The 26,672-nt window shown below is 44.1% G+C and overlaps 1 protein-coding gene across 2 annotated transcripts; it reads right to left on the bottom strand.

The window, feature by feature from the left end:
* On the bottom strand, positions 1 to 26,672 carry LOC127314555 (pyruvate, phosphate dikinase 2). Of its 2 annotated transcripts, none has more exons than XM_051345055.1 (20): positions 26,520 to 26,672; positions 26,198 to 26,402; positions 8,089 to 8,145; positions 7,614 to 7,985; positions 5,705 to 5,867; positions 5,353 to 5,588; positions 5,053 to 5,181; positions 4,467 to 4,646; positions 3,925 to 4,068; positions 3,477 to 3,641; positions 3,164 to 3,325; positions 2,933 to 3,022; positions 2,627 to 2,765; positions 2,009 to 2,186; positions 1,635 to 1,764; positions 1,215 to 1,343; positions 838 to 975; positions 568 to 645; positions 395 to 486; positions 1 to 305 (listed from the first exon to the last, which is right to left on the bottom strand). In XM_051345055.1, the coding sequence occupies exons 2-20, from the start codon at positions 26,399 to 26,401 to the stop codon at positions 263 to 265; spliced, it is 2,829 nt and encodes a 942-aa protein (XP_051201015.1). In that variant the 5' UTR covers position 26,402; positions 26,520 to 26,672; the 3' UTR covers positions 1 to 262. The 2 variants fall into 2 exon arrangements, with proteins under 2 accessions (XP_051201015.1, XP_051201010.1); XM_051345050.2 differs by having other exon boundaries at positions 26,198 to 26,411; positions 26,520 to 26,666.

The raw sequence follows: 26,672 nt of genomic DNA, 5'->3' as shown, positions 1-26,672 counted from the left end.
TATCATCCTGGGCTGATAGCACAGGCAATCAACACATTTTATTCGATCTCTATTCGTCATCATCGCTGTTTGGTTACATTACCATGACAGTTCAAGGGAAATGCATACGACCACCCACTTCAGGCTTACAAGCGCAGACTACATATATACGTTGGCCTTCGTCAGGCAGCAGAGTTTCCACCAGTCACTGGCTATGTATTATTTTTCTTCACCATCCGGATGCACCAACAGCTGGTGATCCGGTACCATGAGGAGGCACCACTCAGACGAGCACCTGAGCTGCAGCTAGCCTAGCGATTGGGACCCTGCCAACAAGTTCCATGTCAAAATGTTAAGTGAGATATATGGTGTCAGGCTAGTACTAATCTTCAGAGTTTCGATCATCTCGGCCAACCTGAAAGGGGAGCAAGAAACATAATCCAGCCCAGCCTTTGCAAAGAAAGCAACTGAAGATGGCTCTCCACCATGTTCGCCGCAGATGCCCACCTGTTTGGAAACAACCAATCAGCCAAATGAACTATAGATAAATTGCGCAGCACTTGCAGTGTCCTCCAGTGCAATACTGACCTTCAAATTAGGCCTCGCTTTGCGACCCCTCTCGGTAGCAATCTTAACCAGCTCCCCCACTCCTCTTTGATCAAGCACCTGGTATATATAATTCATCAGAGGTAAATTTATAAGTACAATATGATATGATTGTGCTTATACATAAAAAAAATAAGAGAAGAACATGCAGAATGAGTAAATATGTGAGTTGTTCCAAGTCTGTAAATGATGAAAAATACGAGTGCTACTTAAAGCTGAAGTTGGCTATGGTCCCGGTTGTAACAAATTTACCTCAAAGGGGTCATGCTGGAGGATACCCTGAGCGAGATAGATGGGGAGGAACTTTCCTACATCATCCCTGCTGTAACCAAACGTCATCTGCGTGAGGTCATTTGTTCCAAAAGAGAAGAACTCGGCCTGCTCTGCTATCTGTCAACCAACATGACGATGTCAGGCCATATAGCTTTCAAGGAACAGGGACATGTGTAGCTTCCCTTGATAATTTTTGATAAACTTATTCTTTGCACTTGGAAAACTCTCATCAACCTTGGTAACGTTGAGAGTTACCATAATCAGTGCATGTATTATTTGGTCTACATGCTGAACAGTAATAAGCCATAGGTTACGGTTTTTTCATGGAAAGAATGGAGCTATCATCAGCTGTTTACCTCATCTGCCACGAGAGCTGCCCTAGGAATTTCTATCATAGTCCCAACTTTGTAGCCAATGGTTTTCCCCATACTGGTGAAAACTTTGTTGGCAATTTGGCGGATAAGAGCCACTTGATGGCCCAATTCCTGGCAAAGTCAAATGTCAAATGTCTGGAACAAAATCAAGTGGCGGATCACATTACAACAACAAAACCAAGTGCATTTCAAGAGAAATGTAACTGTCCAATTTCTAGGTGAAGTCAACATTTCCGTAAAAATGTGTTGTATATTTGTATGACCGCACATAATTTTGAAATTACACCGGCATAAAATGTTTTACCCAATTTTCTCATTCACTGTATATGACATTTTCAACAGCATTCAATGTGCATGTACACTACACATCAGCAATAAAATATGCAGGAATAGAAGACATGCCTGAGGTGTTCCAACCAGAGGAATCATTATCTCTGGAAAAACCTGAATACCCTGGTTAGTCATGGCTATAGCAGCTTCGAAAATGGCTCGGGCTTGCATTTCTGTTAATTCAGGATATGATATACCAAGCCTGAAATATCAGCAGTGCCAACCTTAGTAAAGGGGAAATAAAGATATTACTAATAAGACAGAGGAGAACAGTCATGTAAATGAACATGAAAATAACGTGATTCAAAAGTGAATAAGCTATGAAAAGATTACACGAATGGATATATTCTGTTTAGCCGGAAAAAATGGATTTATATTCTGATGAATTAATGGATAATCCAATCTCTTTATAATAACTAAACAAACAACAAGGCAAAAACACCAACCTGCAACCACGGAAACCAAGCATTGGATTTACTTCTGAAAGTTTCTCCATCCTTGCAAGGACATCATCCTCAGCGGCTCCGGTTTCAGAACATAGCTCCCGCACAATATCCTCGACGTTCCCTTCTGGAAGGAACTCATGAAGTGGAGGGTCCAGGAGTCGAATAGTCACCGGAAGACCTGAAATGTAAACACTGATGTTCAGACGGTTCTGTGTGACAAAACTGTTTTCTGGATTCCCTTTCAAAAGATGTAGTTTTAACTAACGCTCTATGATTTGCCAATCCATGGTAATTGTTTTTTTTCAAATTCATTTACATGGATCATATTATTCATATACCTAATACCACTCCTGTAAGGGACTGGACAAGTCAGGCAGAACTTTATATCTTAACCTGAATGATTAATGACAAATAATACCTTATTCTTATGAAAGTAATTTGCATCCTAATATCCCAACTTTATCTACCTTTTGTGTTTAATGATAACATTCGATAGTCAATGCTCGCTTACTTAAGAAAGTAGGCCAGTTCATGTAAAATGAACTCTCTCGAGACTCGAGTGCACCTGATCCATTTAGACAAAACAAATATACAAATATGTAGAAAATCTTCACATACCATCCATAGCGCGGAAAATGCCTTCAAAATCAGACCTCTGATAAGGCAGAAGACGATCTAGTGCTTTCTGCCTCAGTTCAACAGTTGGAGCCATAATCATCTGCCTCACAGTCTTAATCCTCTCATCAGAAGCAAAGAACTGCAAAAGACATTAAGAACATGAAACTTTTTTTATTGTCAAGGAGAGTAGACTTGCTTCCATAAAGTTCACTTTGAACTGTTGGGCTACAGCAAAAGAATAAAGGTAAGATATTAAGTATCCTAACAAAACAGAAAGCAAACAGTAACTAAGAAGTTAACACCCACCATATGTTCTGTCCGACAGAGTCCAATTCCTTCTGCCCCATTTTTTCTTGCTGCCAATGCATCCCCAGGGGTATCGGCATTAGCCATAACCTAAAACACGAAGCGCATAATAAGGATTTTTTTGTTGAAACTTGTGTAATGCTTTGAGATGACCCGATAACAAAACTGATGCCATTTATAGTTAATTTCATGTTGAGGCATTTCTTGTTCTTTTATTTCTAAGAAATTTACCTTGAGCTGCCTAACTTCATCAACCCAGGACATGAAAGTTTCCAAGTCAGGGCTAAGGGCTGGTGGGGAAAGTGGCTGTTTGCCAAGGATCACATCACCGGTTGATCCATTGAGTGATAGCCAGTCACCCTCATAGAGCACCTTGTCTTCAATTGTTACCACCTGTGAGTAAAGAATGAACAAAGTAAGCAACTCTATAAAACAAAATGATGAGCATAAGCTTATCATGATTTTATTACGAATTTTAGGCTGGAAAGAAGCATTGTGTCTAACAAAGCATTTCTTGGATATATTCAGCATCAAGTTCAATCACCTTTTCAGTTTCATTTACACGGATGCTTGAACACCCTGACACACAACATTTGCCCCAACCACGCGCTACAACAGCAGCATGAGAAGTCATACCGCCTCTTGCTGTAAGAATTCCAGCTGCTGCATGCATGCCACCAACATCCTCTGGGCTGGTCTCTGTCCTCACCTTTACATTCAGAAAGTTCAAAAATATATCAGGAAAAACTCTAAATTACAATGCAGACACTTTCATGTGCAGTCAAAAAAAAAAGTTGTCAGTAATTGAAATTTCCTATAAGAAACCCTTCAATCAACTATTCTAACAAGAAACATGAGATAAGAAGATCTCCCAAAGACGATTAACAGAAAATCTTGGACAAAACAACCGAAGCACAGGTCCAACTAAAAATGAAATAAAATGAAGGAGACCACTTGCCATGAAAAGGAGGATAAAAAGAAAATGTGAATACCAGAATAGCAGATTTCCCTTGGGCATGCCATGCTTCAGCATCTTCAGCGGTAAATACAATTTGGCCCACAGCAGCCCCAGGTGATGCTGGTAAGCCTGTGGTAATAACCTTGCCTTTGTATGAAGCAGCCCCAGGGTTCGCAAACTGTTTTCGTAACAATAAGGATAATAAACGTGTCAATGTATTGCCACTATCAGTTGTTAAGTGAATCTCAAATGAGCGTGTCAAAATAAAGTTATCGATATCAATACAAGTGACTGAGTTTGAATTTGCATGTTAAAAAAGTGATACGGAAGTTGATCCCATATGAGAAAAAAAGACAAAGTCGAATTTTGATATAAAGAATGTAATTATACATATACATCAGAGTTCAGTTGTATGTTAGAAAACATAGGCTTAATGATTCTAATATCTTCAATGGTTAACAATGCATTCTCAGCATGCAAGCGATGTAGTCTTGTGTAACATAAATAAGTAATTCAAATAAATGCTGAAAGAGCAGAAAATTTGTTAGGATATTAGAGGTGTTGATTATTTTATACCTGTGGATGAAGAAGCTGGTCCAGGTGACCTGGTTCTACCATCTTAATCGCTGTATTGCGATTAACAAGAGCCTCATTAACCATGTCTACAGCAATCTTGACAGCGCCCTTGCCCGTGCGCTTTCCTCCTCTGCACTGGAGCATCCAGAGCCTATTTTCTTGAACTGTAAATTCGATATCCTGCATTACATATGGAAAATACAAGTCACTCACCATGAAAATAGTAGAGATGCAAATTAATATTTTTTCTGAAACATATTGAGAGCAGGATCATGATCAAAGAGCACTCATGCAGTCAAGTTATCAAAGAAATCACTGCGATGGTGCTTGAATATATGAAAAGATCATGCTGATATCATCACATAAACTAACTAGTTCGCTAAGTTTTTCATGATGTTTCAAAATTAGTTTTGTCGTATTAGGGATCAAAGCCAAGTTGCTTAAAATTACAACAGTGACAGGCCCATTGCAGGGGCTTCCGGCAAATCTTTGGGTTAAGTAGTTCTTTCCAACTCACAAGTACAGAAGGGGACATATCACACTGACAATGAAAGAGTGGAATACAAAATGAACTAGAATAGCATACCATCATATCTTTATAGTGGCCTTCTAGTATTTCGCAGTTTTCAACAAGCTCCACATAGGCCTCCGGCATGTGATCCCTCATGGCATCAAGATCTTCTGGGGTTCTGATCCCAGCAACAACATCTTCACCCTGCATAAGAAAAGCTCTTCAACTGTGTGCAGTAACCATAAATCATGTCATCATGCCTACGCAATGTAGCTTGGCAAGACTGTCCAACATGCCACTCATCCAGTATGTGCACATGCAAAGCACAACAGCTAGAATTCAGAAGCACAGAGGAGAAATCAGAATGTGCCATACCTGAGCATTCACAAGGAACTCGCCATAAAGCTTTTTCTCTCCGGTGCTAGGGTTCCTAGTGAAGAGGACACCAGTGCCAGAGGTGTTCCCCATGTTGCCAAACACCATGCACTGGACATTTACGGCGGTGCCCTTCAGTCCGGTGATCTGGTTAATGCTTCTATACTTGTTCGCTCTCGGGCTGTCCCACGAGTTGAACACAGCGAGCACTGCTAACTGCAATTGCTTCTTTGGATCTATGCCAAGACAAGAAACAGCATATAGGCATATCAACAATGCGAAAAAAGCACAAATTCAGTTTCAAGGTACGGACTTCAGATAATAAAAACAGGGTGGAACATTATGGACAAACCTGAGGGGAATTCTTCTCCTTTGGCCTCAACGTAGACATTCTTGTACTGACCCACTAGCTCCCTGAGGTCACTGGCAGTCAGGTCGGTGTCATTGTGCACCCCTTTGGCTGATTTCATGGCTTCCAGTTTCTCTTCAAAAAGTGCATGAGGGATGTCCATGACCTGATAAAAAGGAAATGTGCTCCTAAGAAACAATGTAAACAATGACCTTGCCAGTTGATGGTTTCGTACAGAGTACTACAGAATAAACCTTCGCCCAAATGCCCAATCTCTTCGTACAGAATAACCTACTACAGTAGTATTTAGCGAAGAAGACACACCAGAAAATGCAATGCAAACCCAAATGTCAGATTATGAGTGACTGGAATTTGTCAAACCCAAGCTACTGGCTGTTATCGACCCACAGTATTGTGCTAAAATAAAATATATTCGTTCCTAACGATTAAGTACAGTATTTCGTCTTTTACCAGGGCGTCGCGGCCAGGGAAATCGAAACCGATCTAGCCATCGGGGTCGAGCTCCGGCCTCCACGAGGCGCGCAGGCGTGGGGTGACCTCCCCCGCGCGGGCACCGCCGGCGGCCGCCCGGCGCACTCGTCGGTGAACTGGTGAAGTGCAGTCGTCGGTGGACATTGGGTAAGCATCGAGAGAGGATGGTTCGACTTGAGGGCCGACCGGACCAGGGCGACCCGTGACGGTGTCGAAGGTGTCAGCCTGTCAGGGACCGACCGGGCCGATTCAGAGCTACTACGTTGGTGATTTCACCTCAAGATTTGAATGATTCGCAAAAAAAGCACAAGATTTGAACCCTCCGAGTTTTGAAATTACACTGTCGAAACTTAGAACTCAGTGGTCATTCGAAATTCGGCATGTCGGATCGCTTCTGAGGACGGGGGTGACTGAAACATGGAGTGACATGGTAGTACTAGTATCATTGAACTATGGCTTCACTCGAGAGCTAGCGGACAACACCAACTTTGGAAAATTTGTTGAAACCTCCAGGACAAACAAGATAGATAACGCAGATATGTCATCTATCAACTCTGTTGGAGCAGTTTTTTTGTCATGTTTTCCGTCAGCCCAACAAACTGCTTTTAATTGTTTAAAATTTTAAAAGAATATAAATACTCGTATATCTTTTCATGACAAATGAACATGCTGGGCTAAAGAAGGAAGTTTCTCCTTCCTCTTTTCCTGTCTTATCAGAGTGAACCAATAGTGTCAAATTGTAACACAGGTCGTCTTCATCGGTAATTCCTTTCATATATCCCACGACTGAATGTGTTTGCAAATAGGAGGACTAATAATATTTTTAAAGAATATAAATACACAGGTCTGCATCAGTAATTCGTTTCTCTTTTCAAGAAAATAATTGGTGTCCTTTTTCTAAATTATTACGCAACTAGCTTTCCTTTTTTTTATTCCGTATTCTATTTGTTCGCGGTATATATACTTAGACAGAAATATATCACGAACCACGCGTATTCTACTTTTTCTTTTGGAGAATCTTCGCGTATTCTTTTTTAAAACATAAACCCGCGCGTATTCTACTGGCCAAGAGGGCAAGAGTACTTAGCCCAGTAATCATTTTTTACCAGTTAAGTACTCCAAGGATACCTCGCAAGCAACACAAAAAGGCGCAAAAACACCTTTGTCATCACGTTGAGAAAGCAACAGCCGCGGCAGCAGCCACCGTCTGGGCGACGCAACCGGTGTCAAACCTAAGTATCCGTCGCTCCCACATCAAGTATCAACGTTTGGTCGATGCACGCAAATTACCATTACCATGCCCAGCAGGGCAAGCAACCAGTCCACGTGCATGGTATACGACGGATCGAGCTTAATCAGCTCAAGTAATTAGCAATTCAGAGCCAAGTGTGTACTGCAGTAGTATAGATCGAGTACTGACCACGTTGCCGAACATGTCGAGGAAGCGTCGGTAGGAGTCGTAGGCGAAGCGGTCGCCGCTCTTGGCCGCCAGCCCCGCCGCCACCTCGTCGTTGAGGCCCAGGTTGAGCACCGTGTCCATCATCCCGGGCATGGACACGGCGGCGCCGGACCGGACGGAGAGGAGGAGCGGCCGTGCCGGGTCGCCGAGGGTGGCGCCCATGTACTCCTCCACCCACCGCAGGCCCTCCAGGGTCTCCTCCCACAGCCCCGGCGGCAGCGCCCGCCCCGCCGCCTGGTACTGCTCGCACGCCTCCGTCGACACCGTGAACCCCGGCGGCACCGACAGCCCGATGCTCGCCATCTCCGCCAAGTTCGCGCCCTTGCCCCCCAGCTGCACACCAACATATACAAGCATATAAAATTATCGATCGAGCTACATACAATGGGGAATAACTAAATGAAGCTTCTCATGAACAAGATTACGGATCAGTTACCAGTTCCTTCATGGCCTTGTTGCCCTCGCTCTTGCCCTTGCCGAAGTGGAACACCCGCTGCAACGGAACGCATTGAGCAGGAGCCATTAGCGCAATGCAAAGTTACAAACCAGTGACGACGAACGCTGATGATGATGAGCTTGTTGTTGGATGCTCATGGAGCTGAGCAATGCTCTATTTATAGCAACGTACGAGGGAGGGTGGGGGGCGGTGGCGCCGTGAAGTGGCGTGGCGCTCTGATAAGACGTCATCGAAAGATTGGCGCGTGCGGGGGACGGAGCAGCCCAGGGAGGGGCCGGCTGGTCGAGTGCAAAGCTAGCTAGTGATGTAAAGCACTATATTCTGAATTACTTGTCGTAAAATTATCTAAACATGCATGTATCTAGTCATATTTTACTGTATAGAAATACAAATCTAGAATTTATGACGTCTACTTCTAGTAGATAAATTTGTGTCGTCCCGCTGATGCGCCGCCGCGTTAGCCTTGCCGTGCCACTCCTGCGTTGAGTTGGCCTCGCTTGCTTGGGCTTGCACGCTGCTTGCCCGCTTTTTTTTTTTTTTGTTTTCTCATATGCTGCAAGGAAAATACTTCTTGTCTGGTGGCCGTGAAATACGCAATATATGATGACGTCTCAATAGTTTCATGGTTTTCAATGTGCTCAATTATACACATGAAAACATTGAGTAAAAAAATTACTCCCCTCGTTTCATATTTGTTGTCGCAAAGTCATCTCGGGGAGGCATGCTTGACATTGATTGGGAGTGAATGGAGGATGTAATCGGGGAAGAAGATGAATATGGAATGTGGATCCTACCATCGGTGAGAGTAGCATGTAATCCCAGCTAGGACCATTGCTTTCCCGATGCCAAATAGTTCCAAGGTTTAATTTTGACCGGGATTCACAAGTTCAGGGTGCAAACAACATGAATTTAGACTCAAGGGTTTAAAATAGATGTTTTCCTTGCGCGGACATTCGAAGTGGCGTCTTAGGCTGGTGCCAATGCATCACAAGTTATAGCCTCGCCACGTCAGCTTTTACCCTCACTCTCACCCCACTCTCACCTCACTCTCACCCCACGGTACCAGTGCACGGGCTATAGTCCCAACTCTCACTTCTCTCTCCTCCACATCACCCAACGGCTAGCTAACGTGGACGAATCAGATCGCGCCACCCGCTCTCGCCCCCGCTACCGCCCCCACCCGCCAGCGCGCCGCTCCCGCTCTCGCTCCCTTCTCGCCCCGCTCTCGCCTCCCTCTGGTGCTAGCCTCCGGGCGGTAGCGGGCGCTACCGCCGGGCGGTGGATCCATCGCCCCGCGCTGCCATCTCGCCGCCCTCTCGCCCCGCTATCGCCCCGTCGCGGGCGATACCGCCCGCCTTACAACCTGCGTTGGCACCAGCCTTAGAGGGCGACGTGTTCTGCGCTGCACGGCAGTGGCGGGCACAAGCTTATTCATGGGTATTCATGTGAATACCCATTATATTCGGCCAGGAAAAATTACATGGTATTCAGCGTGCTGAGGTGAACCAATTTGGCTGTCTTTCTTGCCAATAGCATGTACAATAAACCTTTTGTACCTACAACAGTAGTAGATCGCTCTGGTGCTAGCCTCGTCAGGGCTCCAACACTTCAGCTGGAAGTTCGATTCAGCAGCACAACGAGGCTGAGCCTGCGATTGATTTTCTTTTGCCTAAATTTGAATACCCATTGTACATATCCTGTGCCCGCCCATGCTGCACGGTCTCCTTCCACACGCTACGCTTCAGGGATGTTTACTCACACTCTTGGTGTGGGCCTAGGAGAGTAAATTTCAAAAGAAAAACCACCATAAATTCGTGGAGTTTTTAAAATAATTCTTGCATAATTTCAAACTGTAACAAGGGCGTATGAGTTTTGTTGTGAAAGGAAATTGTTGCAGAGTTTCTTGGACGTTTCCTACGAGTTTTATGCTTGCCCGGGTCTGTAAACACATGTTCTTTTAGGCGCCGGCGATTTCTGTTGCAAATGAATTTGCGGCGGAACTTTTTTATTGCTTCACCATAATTTTGTGTAGCATCAACTTTTTCAAAATATTGTTAAACTTTTTCACGGTTATAACATCGTCGGAAGAAAAAATGTGTTGTGAAAAATGTATCATCCCCCGATATAAGGTCCACGTCACTTGTAAGTTGGCACCAGCTCGATCAAGGTGTGAAACTGTCAACGGCCAAGCTCGATGAGCATGCCCACGCGGGGAGAAGGGATAGCGGCGTCGGTCGTGGCAGGATGGGTTGGGTGCGCGTCAGAGGATGGATTCGCAAGCTCAGCTACACGCGCTCCCCTGATCTCTGCATTTTTTTCTGAAGAGTTTACATGCCGTCAGCGACCATCTACTAGTGACCACGACATGAGTTGACAAGCTACTACACGGATCTCCTTGTTTGGGAATTAATTGGGAAAAGTGAATAATGACATTTCAAACATTCGGTTGGTATGATTTCAGGGTTCGTAGATGAATTGTACTTGTGTCCGTAGCTTCCTAAAAGTGCTTATATTTCGACTAGAGCGAGAGTAGGCTTAGTCCTAGAGTTTTCTGGAGAGGTTTTAGTGTGTGAGTTGGTGCTGGGTTTGACGGTGTTAATCCAATTCATCTTCACCATGCTCCTTTTAAAAATAGGTTACCTCGCCCTGAAAAACGTGCTTGATTCGTTGTTAATTACTGCACGCGCGCGCGTACGTGTCCTGCGTAGAAAAAGCACGCACGTCTTCTCTACATACAGATGGAGTCGAAGACCGAAGGTCAAACGAAGATAAGGCACGACGAGCTGGAGCAGAGTGCGTCGCACATGAAGGAATGGTGGCCAGGACGGACCGGAGAGGATAGTATCGGCACGTACCGTACGCCGCCGCGGTTTCGTGCTGTCACGCACGCTACAACCACCGTCCGCCGGCCGGTCCGCAAGGCAGCAGCAGCAGCAGCAGCACACGCCACCCAGCCCAGCCAGCCAGCCAGCCATCGGCCAATTCAAACTTGTTCATTTCCACGGCGTCAAGTGCAAAATTTTCAACTTGAAATTTAGAGTTGCAAAACCAACGAGATCTCGTGCATCACGATCTTATCTCTAGAGGAGGGAATCGCCCACCTGGACGCGGTCTCCTTTTCATTTCATAAAAGGGAGCTACATGGTAGCGGCGTACCGCCCCAGGGTTTTTACACGGAGGAGAAGGAGAGCGAGTAGATAACATACAGGTGAGGAGTTAAGGCGCGCCATCAATGAATGCCCGTAAAATGGTAAGGTCCACCCGTCACGGGGCACGAACGACCTAAAGGCATAGATGACCCATCACAAAAAGAGACGACGCGGCAACGGTCATATGGCCACCATCAAAGATCAAACTTCATGCGGTTCTGAGATTTCCACAAGGACCACAAGAGGGCGGGTGATACTGTGTTGAGCACCGAGGGGTGCATGCGAGGGAGGTGATTAGAGCCCTAGACAACAACACGCTGATGTCTGCATCCGGGGGAAGGTGCATGCTCGGGGCAGACTGATGCCACATCGCGTGCAAGCGAGGGCAACAGATGAACAAGTGTTAAATGTCGTCTAGTTGTCCAGGGCATGGAGGGGACGACACACACCCGAGTCGGAACAGGTGGGCACGCGACCTACTCCTACCAATGCAGAGAATCTAGCAGAACACACACCCACCTCTTGAGGCGCAAACTTCTCCCAGTTCTTGTCCTGGTGCGGCACGATGCATCCAGATGTGTGGAGTGCGCGGTAGATATCACTGGTTTGAAAATCATCTGAGGGCCCAAGAGGTCGACACGTCGACTATGATGAGTAGCCCTCAGGCATGAAAGCTCAGGCTCTGCCTGCTCAAAGATGCGGAGACGGGAATGAACACGTGGGAGCCACTCCCAGCTATCTCGGGCAAGGTCGCGTCGGGACAGAGGCAGTGACAGAAAGCGGCCGAAAGGCTAGCGGCGAGGGGACCAAAGGGGGCCAGGAGTCGAACCACACTGAGATGGAAGCGCCGTCCACCGGCTCAACATGGGTGACAGAGCGGTACAAGGGCACCAACGCCTGAAAGTGCTGCCAGGAGGGGATAGGCAAATGCGGATGCCGACCTAGGTAGCTCTGGCAAACCCAACGCGTTCTGGGTGCGTCTTTCCCGAGAAGAGACCATGCGGTAATTTGAGGAGCAAGAACGCATTCTGCAGGCTGTAGTCCACCACTCCAATTCTGCCTTCTGATCGTAGCCAATATAGAGGTCCTACGACCGAGGGGGAATGTTAGAGTACGTGTATAATTAGAGATAGACTAGGATCTTCTTGTATCCCAAGTCATTAGATATCTTAGCCTCCAAGTCATGTACCTCTATATATACCCCATGAGGGTTATTGCAATACAACACACAAATTCTAGGGTTCTATATTTCTCACACTACTCATGCTAAGAACTAATTGTTCAAATTACTCGCTCCGTTTCTATTTAGTTCGCGATCTAGGTTTAATCAAAGTCAAACTTTTTCAAATTTGATTAAAAGTATAGAAAAAATATCAAACACCACAATACCAAAGGTTCATAATATAAAAATATAGTTTAAGACGATTCTAATACTATAGGTTTTGTATACTCTAGGTTTTGTAGATTTTGATATTTTCTCTCAATATTTAGTCAAACTTTATAAAATTTGACTTTGACTAAACCAGATTGCAATATAATTGTAATCAGAGAGTATAAATCTTTCTCACCAGTTAGGACAATGGTAAAATAACTGGTGCATCAATTTAATATGGTACTTGAGCAAGATGAAAAAGCACTATTAAGTAAAAATAATTGTAGGCTACACCGATTCACATATAAGGCATCCTATACATAAGTTGGGGTGTTGAAATATATTGCCTAGCTATCTCCATCAGATGGTTTTTTGGGTGGATGGTCTGCAGTAAAAGCTGGTTTGGTTCAATAGATTTCTAAAACATAGGAATAAATTGGCATGATATGATAAATCATATATGAATGTAGCTTTGGCAATAAAGGTTATGGGAACAACTTCAATAACACCCATAGTCGGCCCCCTTATGAGCCCAATAAATATACTAGTGGTAATAACAACTCCAGTGAATTAGAAAACACCATTAGATCTTTTATATCCACTCAAAAAGAATTAAACAAAGAATTCATAGCAAAATTTGAAAGACAAGATGCTTCAAATGAGAAAGTGGATCTCTTAACACAAGAAGTTTTGTCTTTTAAGAATCTCCTACAACAAAAGAATCATGAAGAAACTATCAAATATGTGCAAGAGGCAATAGACAAATCTTGGAAGACTCTTAAGGCTATGGAGGAAGAAGAAACACTTATGCTTGCAAATGATAAAAAATTGAAGAAATAAAAATGTTTAGTGAATTAAGAGATCCATTACTAGATCTTGATAAATGTAGCTTGCATGAACTTATTGCTATTCTTGAAAAGTTTTCTAAAAAGATCCTACTATTAATGTTCATGAAGCTGGGTTTGGCTCTTATACTGCTAATTATGTTATCAAAGAAAAAGATAGAAAGATACAACAATGAAGCTATGATACCACCTAAGCTTGGGGGTGCTTGGATCCCCAAGATATTAATTTTGCTATAGACAAAGAGACACATCATGCTTTTCTAGATTTAGGATCTAGCGCTGTTTTATCTAAAGAGCTAAGTGGATGTACAACCCAGTCACCCAGGTTCAAGTCTCCAGGGACGTAAATTTGGGTTCTTATTATTTAAAAAAATCACTGTAGGGGCATCCCCTACCGTATTTCTTTCAAAAAAATGTAAGACACATGCAATTTTAATACATTTTTATTTTGTTAAGTTGCAAGAAAACACAATAATTTGTTGAAGGATTATGTGTTTGCCATAGCTGTTATAGAGACTAAGATTTTTTTCCATGAGGTTGGATCTAAGAAAGAATTTCTAATGAATAGCATGGGAAGTAGACCATTGAAGAGATCCTATGGTTTTAAATCCTACAAACGAACAAACTCTATCAAAATAATTACTAAGTAATTAAATCCTACAAAGTTCCTATTATTTTCTTTGAGACAAACAGGCCCTATAACACCCGGTTGCATTTTACCAGTAAAATAAGCACCATAGGAACAGACAGTTGCTGGAAATATGCTTCTGCTTCTGCATATGCACGTGCACCCATATATGTGGGTTTTCTAGTGATGCTCCCAGCTGAAATAAATCTCGGCAACAGGAATGAATGACATTCATGCATTCACTGCTAAACCCTGGGGCTAATTGGCTGCTGTTGTCAAATCGCCCGTGGTTTCTTGTACTTTTTTCTTCGGGAGATGTGGTGTCTTGTACTAGGCCACATAATTCTTGGTTTTACTTGCGTGATCACAACCTTGGACACTTGCCTGATGGTCATGCATGATGGCTCAAGCAAATTGCTAGATTGCCAAAATGCATTTGGCCCTGTCTAACCATGGATTCCTGGCCCGATTCCTTTCACATTCCTGATGTATTGAACCATGGAGGGAAATTAGCTCTTTGCCTGAGCCAAGTTAAGCCTGTTTTCCCCGGTTTTGGTGAAACCATGGGTGCCATCCGAATAGCATATAACTGTCTTTATGTCTCTGTGTGCAACAAGAGAATATTTACTTGTCTTATCCAGTTGCACAGCAAAATGTTTAGTAGCACTCTACTGTCTACAAGTGAGTTATTCAGGCAGTTTGCCTTATTTCAACTTTATCAAACGAAATTATGGCAGTTTTTGTGTCCCTAACTCCCTATTGAACAAAGATTCTTACAGTAAAAAGAAGATTCTTACATTTTGTTCTGTTCTTCTCTTGTAACATGGGAAGGACCTTAGCTCTTTCCGTGGGGGAAAGTTATCCTTGTTTTCTGGTTTGGGTAATACCATGGGCTTGGGTTGCAATCCGAGTAGCAAAGCGCTGCCTATACGCCTCTCGCTGCAAAAATAAATTCCCTATACTTTTCTTACCGCAGAGCAATATGGTTGTCAGTCTCTAACATTGCAAGTTATGCAGCAGTTTCTCACAAACTCCAACTGGAAGCACGGGGCGGCTCGGGGAACCCTAGCCGCCGCCGCCGCCGGGGCTCCCCTCAGCTCGCCCCTCTTCGCCGCCGCTGCCGCTGGCCGTCGCCGCGGTGGCGGCGGGCGCCTCGCCGCCAAAGGCGTCGGGCGGGATCTCGCCGTGGAGGCGTGGGTGGAGACGCGCGCGGCGCTGGCGTCGTCCGCGGGCGCGTGCTGCGCAGAGGCGTCGCGGTGCGCCGGGCGGCGGCCTCGGGGCGAGTTCGCCGTGGACCTCGTGGTGGCCGGAATCTGGTCCGGCGCGGATCCGGCTCCGGGGGAGCTGCGGCTGAGTGGCGCTCCGTGGTGCGGCGTCGGCGGCCTGGTGGCGCGGTTGGTGGCCGTGGGAAGCAGGGGTGGCAGTCCCCAGGTGCGGCGGCGCGGTGCTGGATGCGGTCCAGATCTTGGAGGTGCTGGAGAGCTGTTGTTGGTGGTCGAAGAAGAGGTTCTGCTTGGCGTGCAGTTTCACCCGCTTGAGGGGAGGCCTGGTGGTCATGGCTGCCGGGCCTGCCGGACTTTGGTCCGGCCGACGATCGGTGGGTGCGGGAGCTTCGGGTGAAAACCTTGCTTCGGTCTCGGTCGGGGCAGGCAGCGGCAACACCCGTGGTGTTGCTATACCTTGTTGGAGGCGCTGCTGTGAAGCCCCCGCCTATCCTACCGTGAGGTCGTGGGTGCTCCGGGTGAAAACCCAAGCTCCGGATCCACCAGAGCGGGCAACGGCGACGTCCCCTCGCCGCTTCCTCCTTGGAGGCGTTGCCTTGGACACCCGATCTCTTGTCGCGGTTGAGGCTCGCACGCTTTTGTGGTTTCTCTTGTTTTGGGGTTGGTGGACGCCAGGGCAGCGGCCCTGGACGGTGGTTGTGCGTCGAGGCGGCGGCCTCGGGATCCGTTGCGGGCAGAAGCTTCATGGGGTGGAGCAGTTGCTTGCATCGCTTGGGTGACAATCTTGTGTCGCTAGGGCGGCGAGGTTGTCGGCTCGGTCGACGTGCCTCAGAGGAGGCAGTTTGACGTTTATGTCGGGGCGGCGGCCCCGGATGTTGGTGCGGCGGCCGTGGTCTGCGAGCGGTGTGCTTTGTGCAGCTTGGGCTGCGGGCTGCCGAGTCGTGCGGCGTCGTGGCTCCGAGTGTGAGCGGCGGTATGTCGGGATGGCGGTCCCGGAAGGTGGTGTTGGTGGTCTCTGCGCCGGGCGTGGTGGGTTAGTTGGATGTCGGGGCGGCGGCCCCGAGAGCTTGGTGATACGTCCCCGACGTATCCATAATTTCTGTCGTTCCATGCTTGTTTTATGACAATACTTACATGTTTTGCTTGCACTTTATGATGATTTCATGCATTTTCCGGAACTAACCTATTAACGAGATGCCACAGTGCCAGTTCCTGTTTTCTGCTGTTTTTGGTTCCAGAAAGGCTGTTCGGGCAATATTCTCGGAATTGGACGAAATCAACGCCAAACCTCCTATTTTTCCCGGAAGCATCCAGAACACCGAAGAGGAGTCGGAGAGGGGCCAGAGGGCCACCAGACCATAAGGCGGCGCGGCCTGGCCTGGGCCCGCGCCACCCTATGGTGTGGCGCCCCCAGGTGCCCCCCTGCGCCGCCTCTTCGCCTATAAAACCCCTTTCGACCTAAAAATACCGTACCAATTGACGAAACTCCAGAAAGACTCCAGGGGCGCCGCCGCCATCGCGAAACTCCAATTCGGGGGACAGAACTCTGTTCCGGCACCCTGCCGGAACGGGGAAGTGCCCCCGGAAGCCATCTCCATCAACGCCACCGCCTCCGCCATGCTCCGTGAGTAGTTCCCCCATGGACTACGGGTTCTAGCAGTAGCTATGTCGGTATACTCTCCCCCATGTACTTCAATACAATGGTCTCATGAGCTGCCTTACATGATTGAGATTCATCTGATGTAATCGGTGTTGTGTTTGTTGGGATCCGATGGATGATACATTATGATTAGTCTATCTATAAAGTTTGTGAAGTTATTGTTGCTGCAATCTTGTTATTCTTAATGCTTGTCACTAGGGCCCGAGTGGCATGATCTTAGATTTGAGCTCTATATTGTTGCTTAGATTGTATCTACAAGTTGTATGCACATGTCACTGTCCAGGAACCAATGGCCCAGAAGTGACGAAATCGGGACAACGGAGGGGATGGTAGTGATGTGAGGATCACATGTTTTCACGGTGTGTTAATGCTTTGCTCCGGTACTCTATTAAAAGGAGTACCTTAATATCCAGTAGTTTCCCTTGAGGCCCGGCTGCCACCGGCTGGTAGGACAAAAGATGTTGTGCAAGTTTCTCATTGCGAGCACGTACGACTATATACGGAAAACATGCCTACATAATTAATAAGCCTGATGTTCTATCTTAATGCTTTGATTCCTATCAATTGCCCAACTGTAATTTGTTCACCCAACACTTGTCACTTATTGGAGAGTTACCACTAGTGTAGATCGCTGGGAACCCCGGTCCATCTCTCATCATTATATACTCGTTCTACATGTCATTGGAAGTAGTATCAACTATCTTCTCGTGTCATCGCTCTCATATTGCTATTACTGCTGCTTTGTATTCTTGTTACTCTTTGCTCTCATATTACTGTTACTTTCACATCACCCCTGTTGCTAGTGCTTTTCCAGTGCAATTTGAATTGACAACTCAGTTGTTAAGGCTTATAAGTATTCTTTACCTCCCCTTGTGTCGAATCAATAAATTTGGGTTATACTACCCTCGAAGACTATCGCGATCCCCTATACTTGTGGGTCATCAAGACTGTTTTCTGGCGCCGTTGCCGGGGAGGCATAGCTCTACTCATAAGTTCACCTGGGGAGTACACTCTACCTCTCTCTCTGCTTTTATTTTATTTTATTTTGTTTTTCTTAGTTTACTTTTGTCTAGTTTATTTGTGTTTAGTTTATTTCTGTCTTGTTTTATTTTGCTTAGTTTACTTTTGTCTAGTTTATTTTTGTCTTGTTTTATTTGTCTCATATACCCAAAAATCCATAAAAATTTGAAAAACCAAAAAATTAAAAACTGCTATTATGGGAGAACCAACAACCTACCTGGAGCTTATGGAATGTTATAATTGTTATAGAGAATCAAGAACTGGTAAAATAATGAGTGCTATGATAGAAAAACTGAATACAATCGCTAAAATCTTGCTTAAATGCCATGATATAAACTGTTGTTCTCAACAGGACACTAAACATCTTAAATTTCAATGTGGCTTTAGTGAGGAATATTTTATTAAGAGCTATAATCGGAATTGCTATATTCATTATGGGTTCGAAGAGGTAGAACAATTTGTCTTATTTATGGGAGCCTCCGAGATAGAATCCTTCTTGGTTGAGAATTATGAAACTTGTGTTGTTTGTAAGGACCTTAAAGATTATGTCTCTACTATCCTTAATTCTTGCATAGAATGCTACAGTAGGAATCCTTATATCCGTGATTATAAAGAGAGACACATTAATGCACAAGAATGCACTCACAATTTGCAGGAACCGGTGGAAGAAGAAAGCTCATTGGATGAAAAAGAGGAGGAAATTGATGAACCTGAAAGCTCATTGGATGAAAAAGAAGAGGAGAGCGACGAACAAAAGGAGGAAGAATGGATTAGCTACCCATGTCAACCTTCTAATGAGAGTAACTCTTTATCTCTTACACTATTTGATTGTCCTCCATGCTCACCGGAAGAGGTTGAATGTTATGTTCCTGTGGATTCTCTTGAAATAGTACCTATGAGTAATACTTGTGAGAATGATTATGCTACTGTTATCTATGATAATCCATGCTACTTTGATAAATCTTATGATAATGCTTTGTTTGTGCCTGATGTCGAAATGCATGGTACTAAAGAATTTTGCTTAGCAAATGTTTATGATAAAGCTTTAGATGATGGTCCTATGTTACTTGATAATATTAATTGTACTACTAATGAAAATGGGATTGGAGAGTTCATGACTTTATCTAGGAGTCCCATATCTCTTGAGATTGATCAACTACCTTGTTATATTATTAATAAAAGTAAGTTTGAAAGTTTTAATTCCACTATTCTTGAACTTGATAAAAATTATGTGTTTGGAAATCATGGAAAGTATGATGCATGTGATAGTTATATTGTTGAGTTTGTTCATGAAGCTACTGAAAATTATTATGAGAGAGGAAAATATGGTTGTAGAAATTTGTATGGTACTAAAACACCTCTCTATGTGCTGAAATTTTTGAAGTTACACTTGTTCTATCTTCCTATGCTTGTTACTTTGCTTTTCATGAACTTGTTTATTTACAAGATTCCTATGCATAGGAAGCATGTTAGACTTAAATGTGTTTTGAATTTGCTTCTTGATGCTCTCTTTTGCTTCCAATACTATTTCTTGCGAGTGCATCATCAAAGCTATTTGAGCCCATCTTAATGGCTATAAAGAAAGTAACTTCTTGGGAGATAACCCATGTGTTATTTTGCTACAGTACTTTGTTTTATATTTGTGTCTTGGAAGTTGTTTACTACTGTAGCAACCTCTCCTTATCTTAGTTTTGTTTTTTGTTGTGCCAAGTGAAGCCTCTAATCGAAGGTTGATACTAAATTTGGATTTCTGCGCAGAAACAGATTTCTATCTGTCACGAATCTGGGCTGTTTCCTCTGTAGAAAAATCAGAAAATTATGCCAATTTACGTGCGTGTTCCTCAGATATGTATGCAACTTTCATTAGTTTTGAGTTTTCTGATTTGAGCAACGTAAGTATTTTATTAAAATTCGTCTTTACTGGCTGTTCTGTTTTGGCAGATTCTGTCTCTGTTTTTTGCATTGTCTCTTGCGGACTTTAAGCGAGCTTTTCTAGATGTAGAGAGCTGTAGCTAATGTTTTATTGAGTTCTTGCAATGTGCCACTACAGGACCAAGGTGGATTCAAATTTTTTGAGTACTAACCCCTCTAATGAAGTTTATGAGAAGTTTGTTGTGAAGGAAGTTTTCAAGGGTCAAGAGAGGAGGATGATATATGATCAAGAAGAGTGAAAAGTCTAAGCTTGGGGATGCCCCCGTGGTTCATCCCTGCATATTTCAAGAAGACTCAAGCGTCTAAGCTTGGGGATGCCCAAGGCATCCCCTTCTTCATCAACTTATCAGGTTTCCTCCCCTGAAACTATATTTTTATTCAGTCACATCATATGTGCTTTACTTGGAGCGTCTGTGTGCTTTTATTTTTGTTTTTGTTTGAATAAATTCGGATCCTAGCAATCCTTGATTGGGAGAGATACACGCTCCGCTTTTTCATATGAACACTTGTTCTTCGTTTTACTTTTAATGTTCAATGATAAAAGTTGGAAGCTACAATACTTATCTTTATTTGGTTGGAAGAAGAAAATGCCTCGTATGTATTGGATAATTTGACACTTGGCAATTGTTTTGAGCTCTCAAGTAGATCATAAGTTTTTGCATGTAGTTTAAACCTATTAGTGGAGAACTACCGTAAAGCTTGTTAAAATTGGTTTGCATAATTGATCTCTCTTAAGGTCTAGATATTTTCTGGTAAAAGTGTTTGAGCAACAAGGAAGACAGTGTAGAGTATTATAATGCTTGCGATATGTTCTTATGTAAGTTTTGCTGTACCGGTTCATACTTGTGTTTGCTTCAAACAACCTTGCTAGCCTAAGCCTTGTATCGAGAGGGAATACTTCTCATGCATCCAAAACCCTTGAGCCAACCACTATGCCAATTGTGTCCACTATACCTACCTACTATGTGGTATTTCCTGCCATTCCAAAGTAAATTGCTTGAGTGCTACCTTTAAACAATTCAAAATTTATCACCTCTGATTTGTGTCAATGTTTTATAGCTCATGAGGAAGTATGTGGTGTTTAGCTTTCAACCTTGTCATTTACTTTTGACGGACTCTCATATGGACTAGTGGCTTCACCCGCTTATCCAATAATTTTGCAAAAAGAGCTGGCAATGGGATTCCCAGTCCCAAATTAATTAACAAAAATAGACACTCCTCCATGGTTTGTGATTGTTGGACGGCACCCGAAGGATTCGGTTAGCCATGGCTTGTGTAAGCAAAGGTTGGGGGGAGTGTCATCATCAATAAAAATAAAAAGGCACTCCTTCATGGTATGAGATTGTTGGCAGGCACCCGAGGATTCGGTTAGCCATGGCTTGTGAAAGAAAGGTTGGAAGGAGTGCCAAATAAATATGCAATAATTCATGGGAGCCGCTCTTGAAAGTCCGGTTGGCGAGGTAGTTAGTGTACCCATTACCATTCGTTGACAACAACAAACACCTCTCAAAATTTTACTTTTTATGCTCTCTATATGTTTTCAAAACCAAAGCTCTAGCACAAATATAGCAATCGATGCTTTCCTCTTTGAAGGACCATTCTTTTACTTTATGTTGAGTCAGTTTACCCATTTCCTCCCACCTTAGAAGCAAACACTTGTGTTAACTGTGCATTGATTCTTACATACTTGCATATTTGCATTCATCATATTACTTTGTATTGACAATTATCCATGAGATATGCATGTTGAAAGTTGAAAGCAACCGCTGAAACTTATATCTTCCTTTGTGTTGCTTCGATGCCTTTACTTTGAATCTATTGCTTTATGAGTTAACTCTTGTGCAATCTTTTGATGCTTGTCTTGAAAGTACTCTTTATGAAAAGTTTTGCTATATGTTATCTACTTGTTAGCAACTATAGATCATTGCCTTGAGTCACTTCATTCATTTCATATGCTTTGTAATAGTATGATCAAGGTTATGTAAGTAGCATGTCACTACAGAAATTATTCTTTTTATCGTTTACTGCTCGGACGAGCAGAACTAAGCTTGGGGATGCGATACGTCCCCGACGTATCCATAATTTCTGTCGTTCCATGCTTGTTTTATGACAATACTTACATGTTTTGCTTGCACTTTATGATGATTTCATGCATTTTCGGAACTAACCTATTAACGAGATGCCACGGTGCCGGTTCTGTTTTCTGTTGTTTTGGTTCCGAAAGGCTGTTCGGGCAATATTCTCGGAATTGGACGAAATCAACGCCAAACCTCCTATTTTTCCGGAAGCATCCAGAACACCGAAGAGGAGTCGGAGAGGGGCCGAGAGGGCCACCGGACCATAAGGCGGCGCGGCCTGGCACAGGCCCGCACCACCCTATGGTGTGGCGCCCCAGTGCCCCCTGCGCCGCCTCTTCGCCTATAAAACCCCTTTCGACCTAAAAACACCGTACCAATTGACGAAACTCCAGAAAGACTCCGGGCGCGCCGCCATCGCGAAACTCAATTCGGGGACAGAACTCTGTTCGGCACCCTCACGGAACGGGGAAGTGCCCCGGAAGCCATCTCCATCAACGCCACCGCCTCCGCCATGCTCCGTGAGTAGTTCCCCCATGGACTACGGGTTCTAGCGATAGCTATGTCGGTATACTCTCCCCCATGTACTTCAATACAATGGTCTCATGAGCTGCCTTACATGATTGAGATTCATCTGATGTAATCGGTGTTGCGTTTGTTGGGATCCGATGGATGATACATTATGATTAGTCTATCTATAAAGTTTGTGAAGTTATTGTTGCTGCAATCTTGTTATTCTTAATGCTTGTCACTAGGGCCCGAGTGGCATGATCTTAGATTTGAGCTCTATATTGTTGCTTAGATTGTATCTACAAGTTGTATGCACATGTCACTGTCCGGAACCAATGGCCCCGAAGTGACAGAAATCGGGACAACCGGAGGGGATGGTAGTGATGTGAGGATCACATGTTTTCACGGTGTGTTAATGCTTTGCTCCGGTACTCTATTAAAAGGAGTACCTTAATATCCAGTAGTTTCCCTTGAGGCCCGGCTGCCACCGGCTGGTAGGACAAAAGATGTTGTGCAAGTTTCTCATTGCGAGCACGTACGACTATATACGGAAAACATGCCTACATAATTAATAAGCCTGATGTTCTATCTTAATGCTTTGATTCCTATCAATTGCCCAACTGTAATTTGTTCACCCAACACTTGTCACTTATTGGAGAGTTACCACTAGTGTAGATCGCTGGGAACCCCGGTCCATCTCTCATCATTATATACTCGTTCTACATGTCATTGGAAGTAGTATCAACTATCTTCTCGTGTCATCGCTCTCATATTGCTATTACGCCTCTTTGTATTCTGTTACTACTGCTCTCATATTACTGTTACTTTCACATCACCCCTGTTGCTAGTGCTTTTCCAGGTACAGCTGAATTGACAACTCAGTTGTTAAGGCTTATAAGTATTCTTTACCTCCCCTTGTGTCGAATCAATAAATTTGGGTTATACTACCCTCGAAGACTATCGCGATCCCCTATACTTGTGGGTCATCACTTGGCAGTGTTGAGGACATCGACCTTGTGTCGCAAGGGCGACAAGTTCGATTTGGCGCAGTTCCTTGAGAGGTTTGTCTTCTTCAGCTATGTTGGAGTGTCCCGTGTCTGCTCCTCTCATAGTAGGCTCGACGTCTTCTCTTCGGCTTGGTTGGAAGGCAAGGTTGTCTTGGCGAGTGTGTCGTCCGCTTGTATCAGTGGTGGGTTAGAGTGGGCTTGTCCTCGTGGCGTGGCGAGTGTGGGCTTGACCCGTGGTGTCTTGTATGGTTTTCGCCCGGTTTTCTCCTAAAAACTGTGCACTTTCTGCTTAATTAATAGATGAGGCAAAGCTTTTGCCTTCGTTTCAAAAAAAAAAAATGGAAGCCAAACTTTAGGGAGCCTTTTATTTTCAATATGTGAATATTATATTCTAAAGTTTCAGAAAATTCTAAAAACATGTATGCTTGTAGTCCATGATGTATACTTCAAGCATGGGAAATATCAATACGAAACTCTCTAAATTTGAGGCTTCGTAAAAATGTCAAAAGTGTATATCTGATTGTAGAAATAGTGCACATTTTAAAACTACAAATTTGTCAGATTTTAATATTTTTTTGTAGAACCAAGAATAGAAAGAATTTCAGAGTAGGATTTTGCACGCTTTTAGGACACAGTATCGTACTTTTTTCAGAATTTTTTAGAACATGCAAATATGACTTTCGAATTTCAAAGATAAAAAGCTCCATTGAGCTCGGCCTCCATGTGTACAATCTCAGCAGTTTCTATCTTACTACGTATATATGTACTTCAAATGTTAGAACTCCGGGAGTGGTGTTTTGGAACATGGGAGCATATGATCCCTATATTTTGAAATGCATCTTACACATATTTTAAATTTTTTAAAAATGAAACGAAAAATTTGCACATACATCTTCACGTGCTACGCGCTTACAAAATTGTTTCATAACAAATGAACTTATGAAGTGACGTGTGTAAAAAAGATAAAATTAAGTGCTGAAAACGATGCTTTTCACAGGATAAGTTTTCTCTTTTTTACATAGGCCACAAAAATTTTAATTTTTTCGTGAAACTTGATGCATACCCATATATTATGGAGATGTACATGTAGAATTTTTTATCAAAATTTTTCCACACTTCGAAATATGTTTTGTTGGTAGAGGGAGCATACGCACCCGGGAGCCGAATTGAATTTCCGACCCCCGACTTGGTTTGTGTTCCTACAACCGAAGCAAGATTCCTACATTTTGTTCTGTTATTTCCCTGATGATCGGCATACTGTCAATGGCAGGCCAGATTGATAGACGGTAGGCCCAATGGGCCGTTTATGATCTAAAAGTTGGGGATGAAGGGCAACAGTAGTTGGCCCCAAGTTGACTAGCAGGGCTTCAGCACACGTTTCTTTAACGGGTATCCTATATCTCAACCCATTTACTCTATCCGTGCCTTAGATTGATTTGTCTATATATGTATGTATTTTATTAGACGCGTTTTAGTATGTAGATACATGTAAATTTAAATAAATCTGAATCATTTATTTGTGGATGGAGGAAATAGACACTACATGAAAACACCCGGCGAAGATTCTTCGCCGGCCAGGTCTTTGCCGTGTCATCTTTAGCGAGTGTTGTACATGGTGAAGTCTTCGCCGGGTGTTTTTAGTCCTTCACGGGTATTTTAGATACCTGGCAAAGATATTGTTTTCTGTAGTGAGATGATTTTCCTAGTTTCGGTGGTGTAACGGTGGTGTAATTTCAGTTTAATAAAAGTGCAAAACAGAATATTTACATATCTAAATGGATTGAGACTTTTGAATCGATTGAGACACACAACACACCATTTCTTTATACGGTATTACTATTTCTCAACTAGCTGAGATTTCACTTAGTGCTTAGTTAAGTTCGTGACCAACATATTTGCATTGCGTTTGTGCATTCCATAAGTTGTAAGTGGAGTTGCAACTAAGATTTTCAGTTGTAATGGGGTCGCAACTCAGTATTTTTTAGTTGCAACTGGGATTTTTTAGTTGCAAATCGAGTTGCAACTAACATTGATATGTTCCGTTGCAAGTCGTGTTGCAGCTAAGATTTTTAAATCCTAAGTTAGTTGTTACCAAAAAAATGGTTCATGTATTACAAAATTATGAAATGAGATCACTTTGAGGACGACTAAAAATTAGTCACAGCCTTCTTTATACGTTATGATTCATCCATTTGGAAGCGCAGAACAACTCCCTCTTTTCTCAGTTTCTCCATTATTTCCACTCGTTGCAACACCACGCAATGAAAACGAGGGCATATAGTGGAGTAGTGTTCCATCGCCGTTCACTTTTAATTTGCATAAAAAAGAAACACTGCCTCTGTTAAGCTCAATCTGGAGGCGTTCATGTCTGTCTGAAAGGCCAGCCGTAGGCTTTTAGCTCCGGCGAGGCGAAAGGCGCGATCGGTAGACTACATTATATTTGGGCTTTTGGCCAACTCGTTTTTCGATTTCCGACTCTACTTCATCGTGCATCTTCGACTTGGCAAGCTATACTCAAGAACCTGGGTAACAGTCACTGAAGTCCGTGTGATATCATACGGAACTACGAACGTCAATCGACTGATGGAAGAGCAACGTGGCCCGCACAAGTCAACCGGAAGCGATAACGATCTAGTGGCACACACGAGTCGCGAGCTGTTCACATACCTTCTTCGTCGCAGGTATCGGCGCCGCCACTGCTCTGACCGGCGAGCAATGCTGGCCCCGAGCCGAGCCCGATCCCGAGCGGATCACCTTCGGCTTCGCGTGCCGGGCTCTCGGCGCCGCCGCCGATCGGGCCGCCTCCCCGTTCCTCCTGCCGCCGCTCGTGCTCGGCCTCTGCAGGCACACGGCTCTCGAAACCGACGGCATCCTGCACCCACTACACACAATCACACTCCACCTGCGTCAGCTCATATGAAACTTCACCGGCCGCGTGATCACCGGCGACGAGCTAATCGGACGGAGCAGTGAGCACCAGCGTACGCACCTGATCGGAGCTTGCTGCGCCGGCGAGGTACCTCCAACAAGCGTGGAGGAGGAAACGCGTGGACGTGTGTGTCTGAGTGTATGGGCGGCAGCTTGCGCGTGTGTGTGACCGAGGTGAGATCGCGGGGAGACGAACGGGTGAATCGGGCGGCTT

The sequence above is a fragment of the Lolium perenne genome, chromosome 1, assembly GCF_019359855.2.
Source record: "Lolium perenne isolate Kyuss_39 chromosome 1, Kyuss_2.0, whole genome shotgun sequence".
NCBI lineage: Eukaryota > Viridiplantae > Streptophyta > Magnoliopsida > Poales > Poaceae > Lolium > Lolium perenne.
This window is presented reverse-complemented; position numbering and strand designations above follow the sequence as displayed.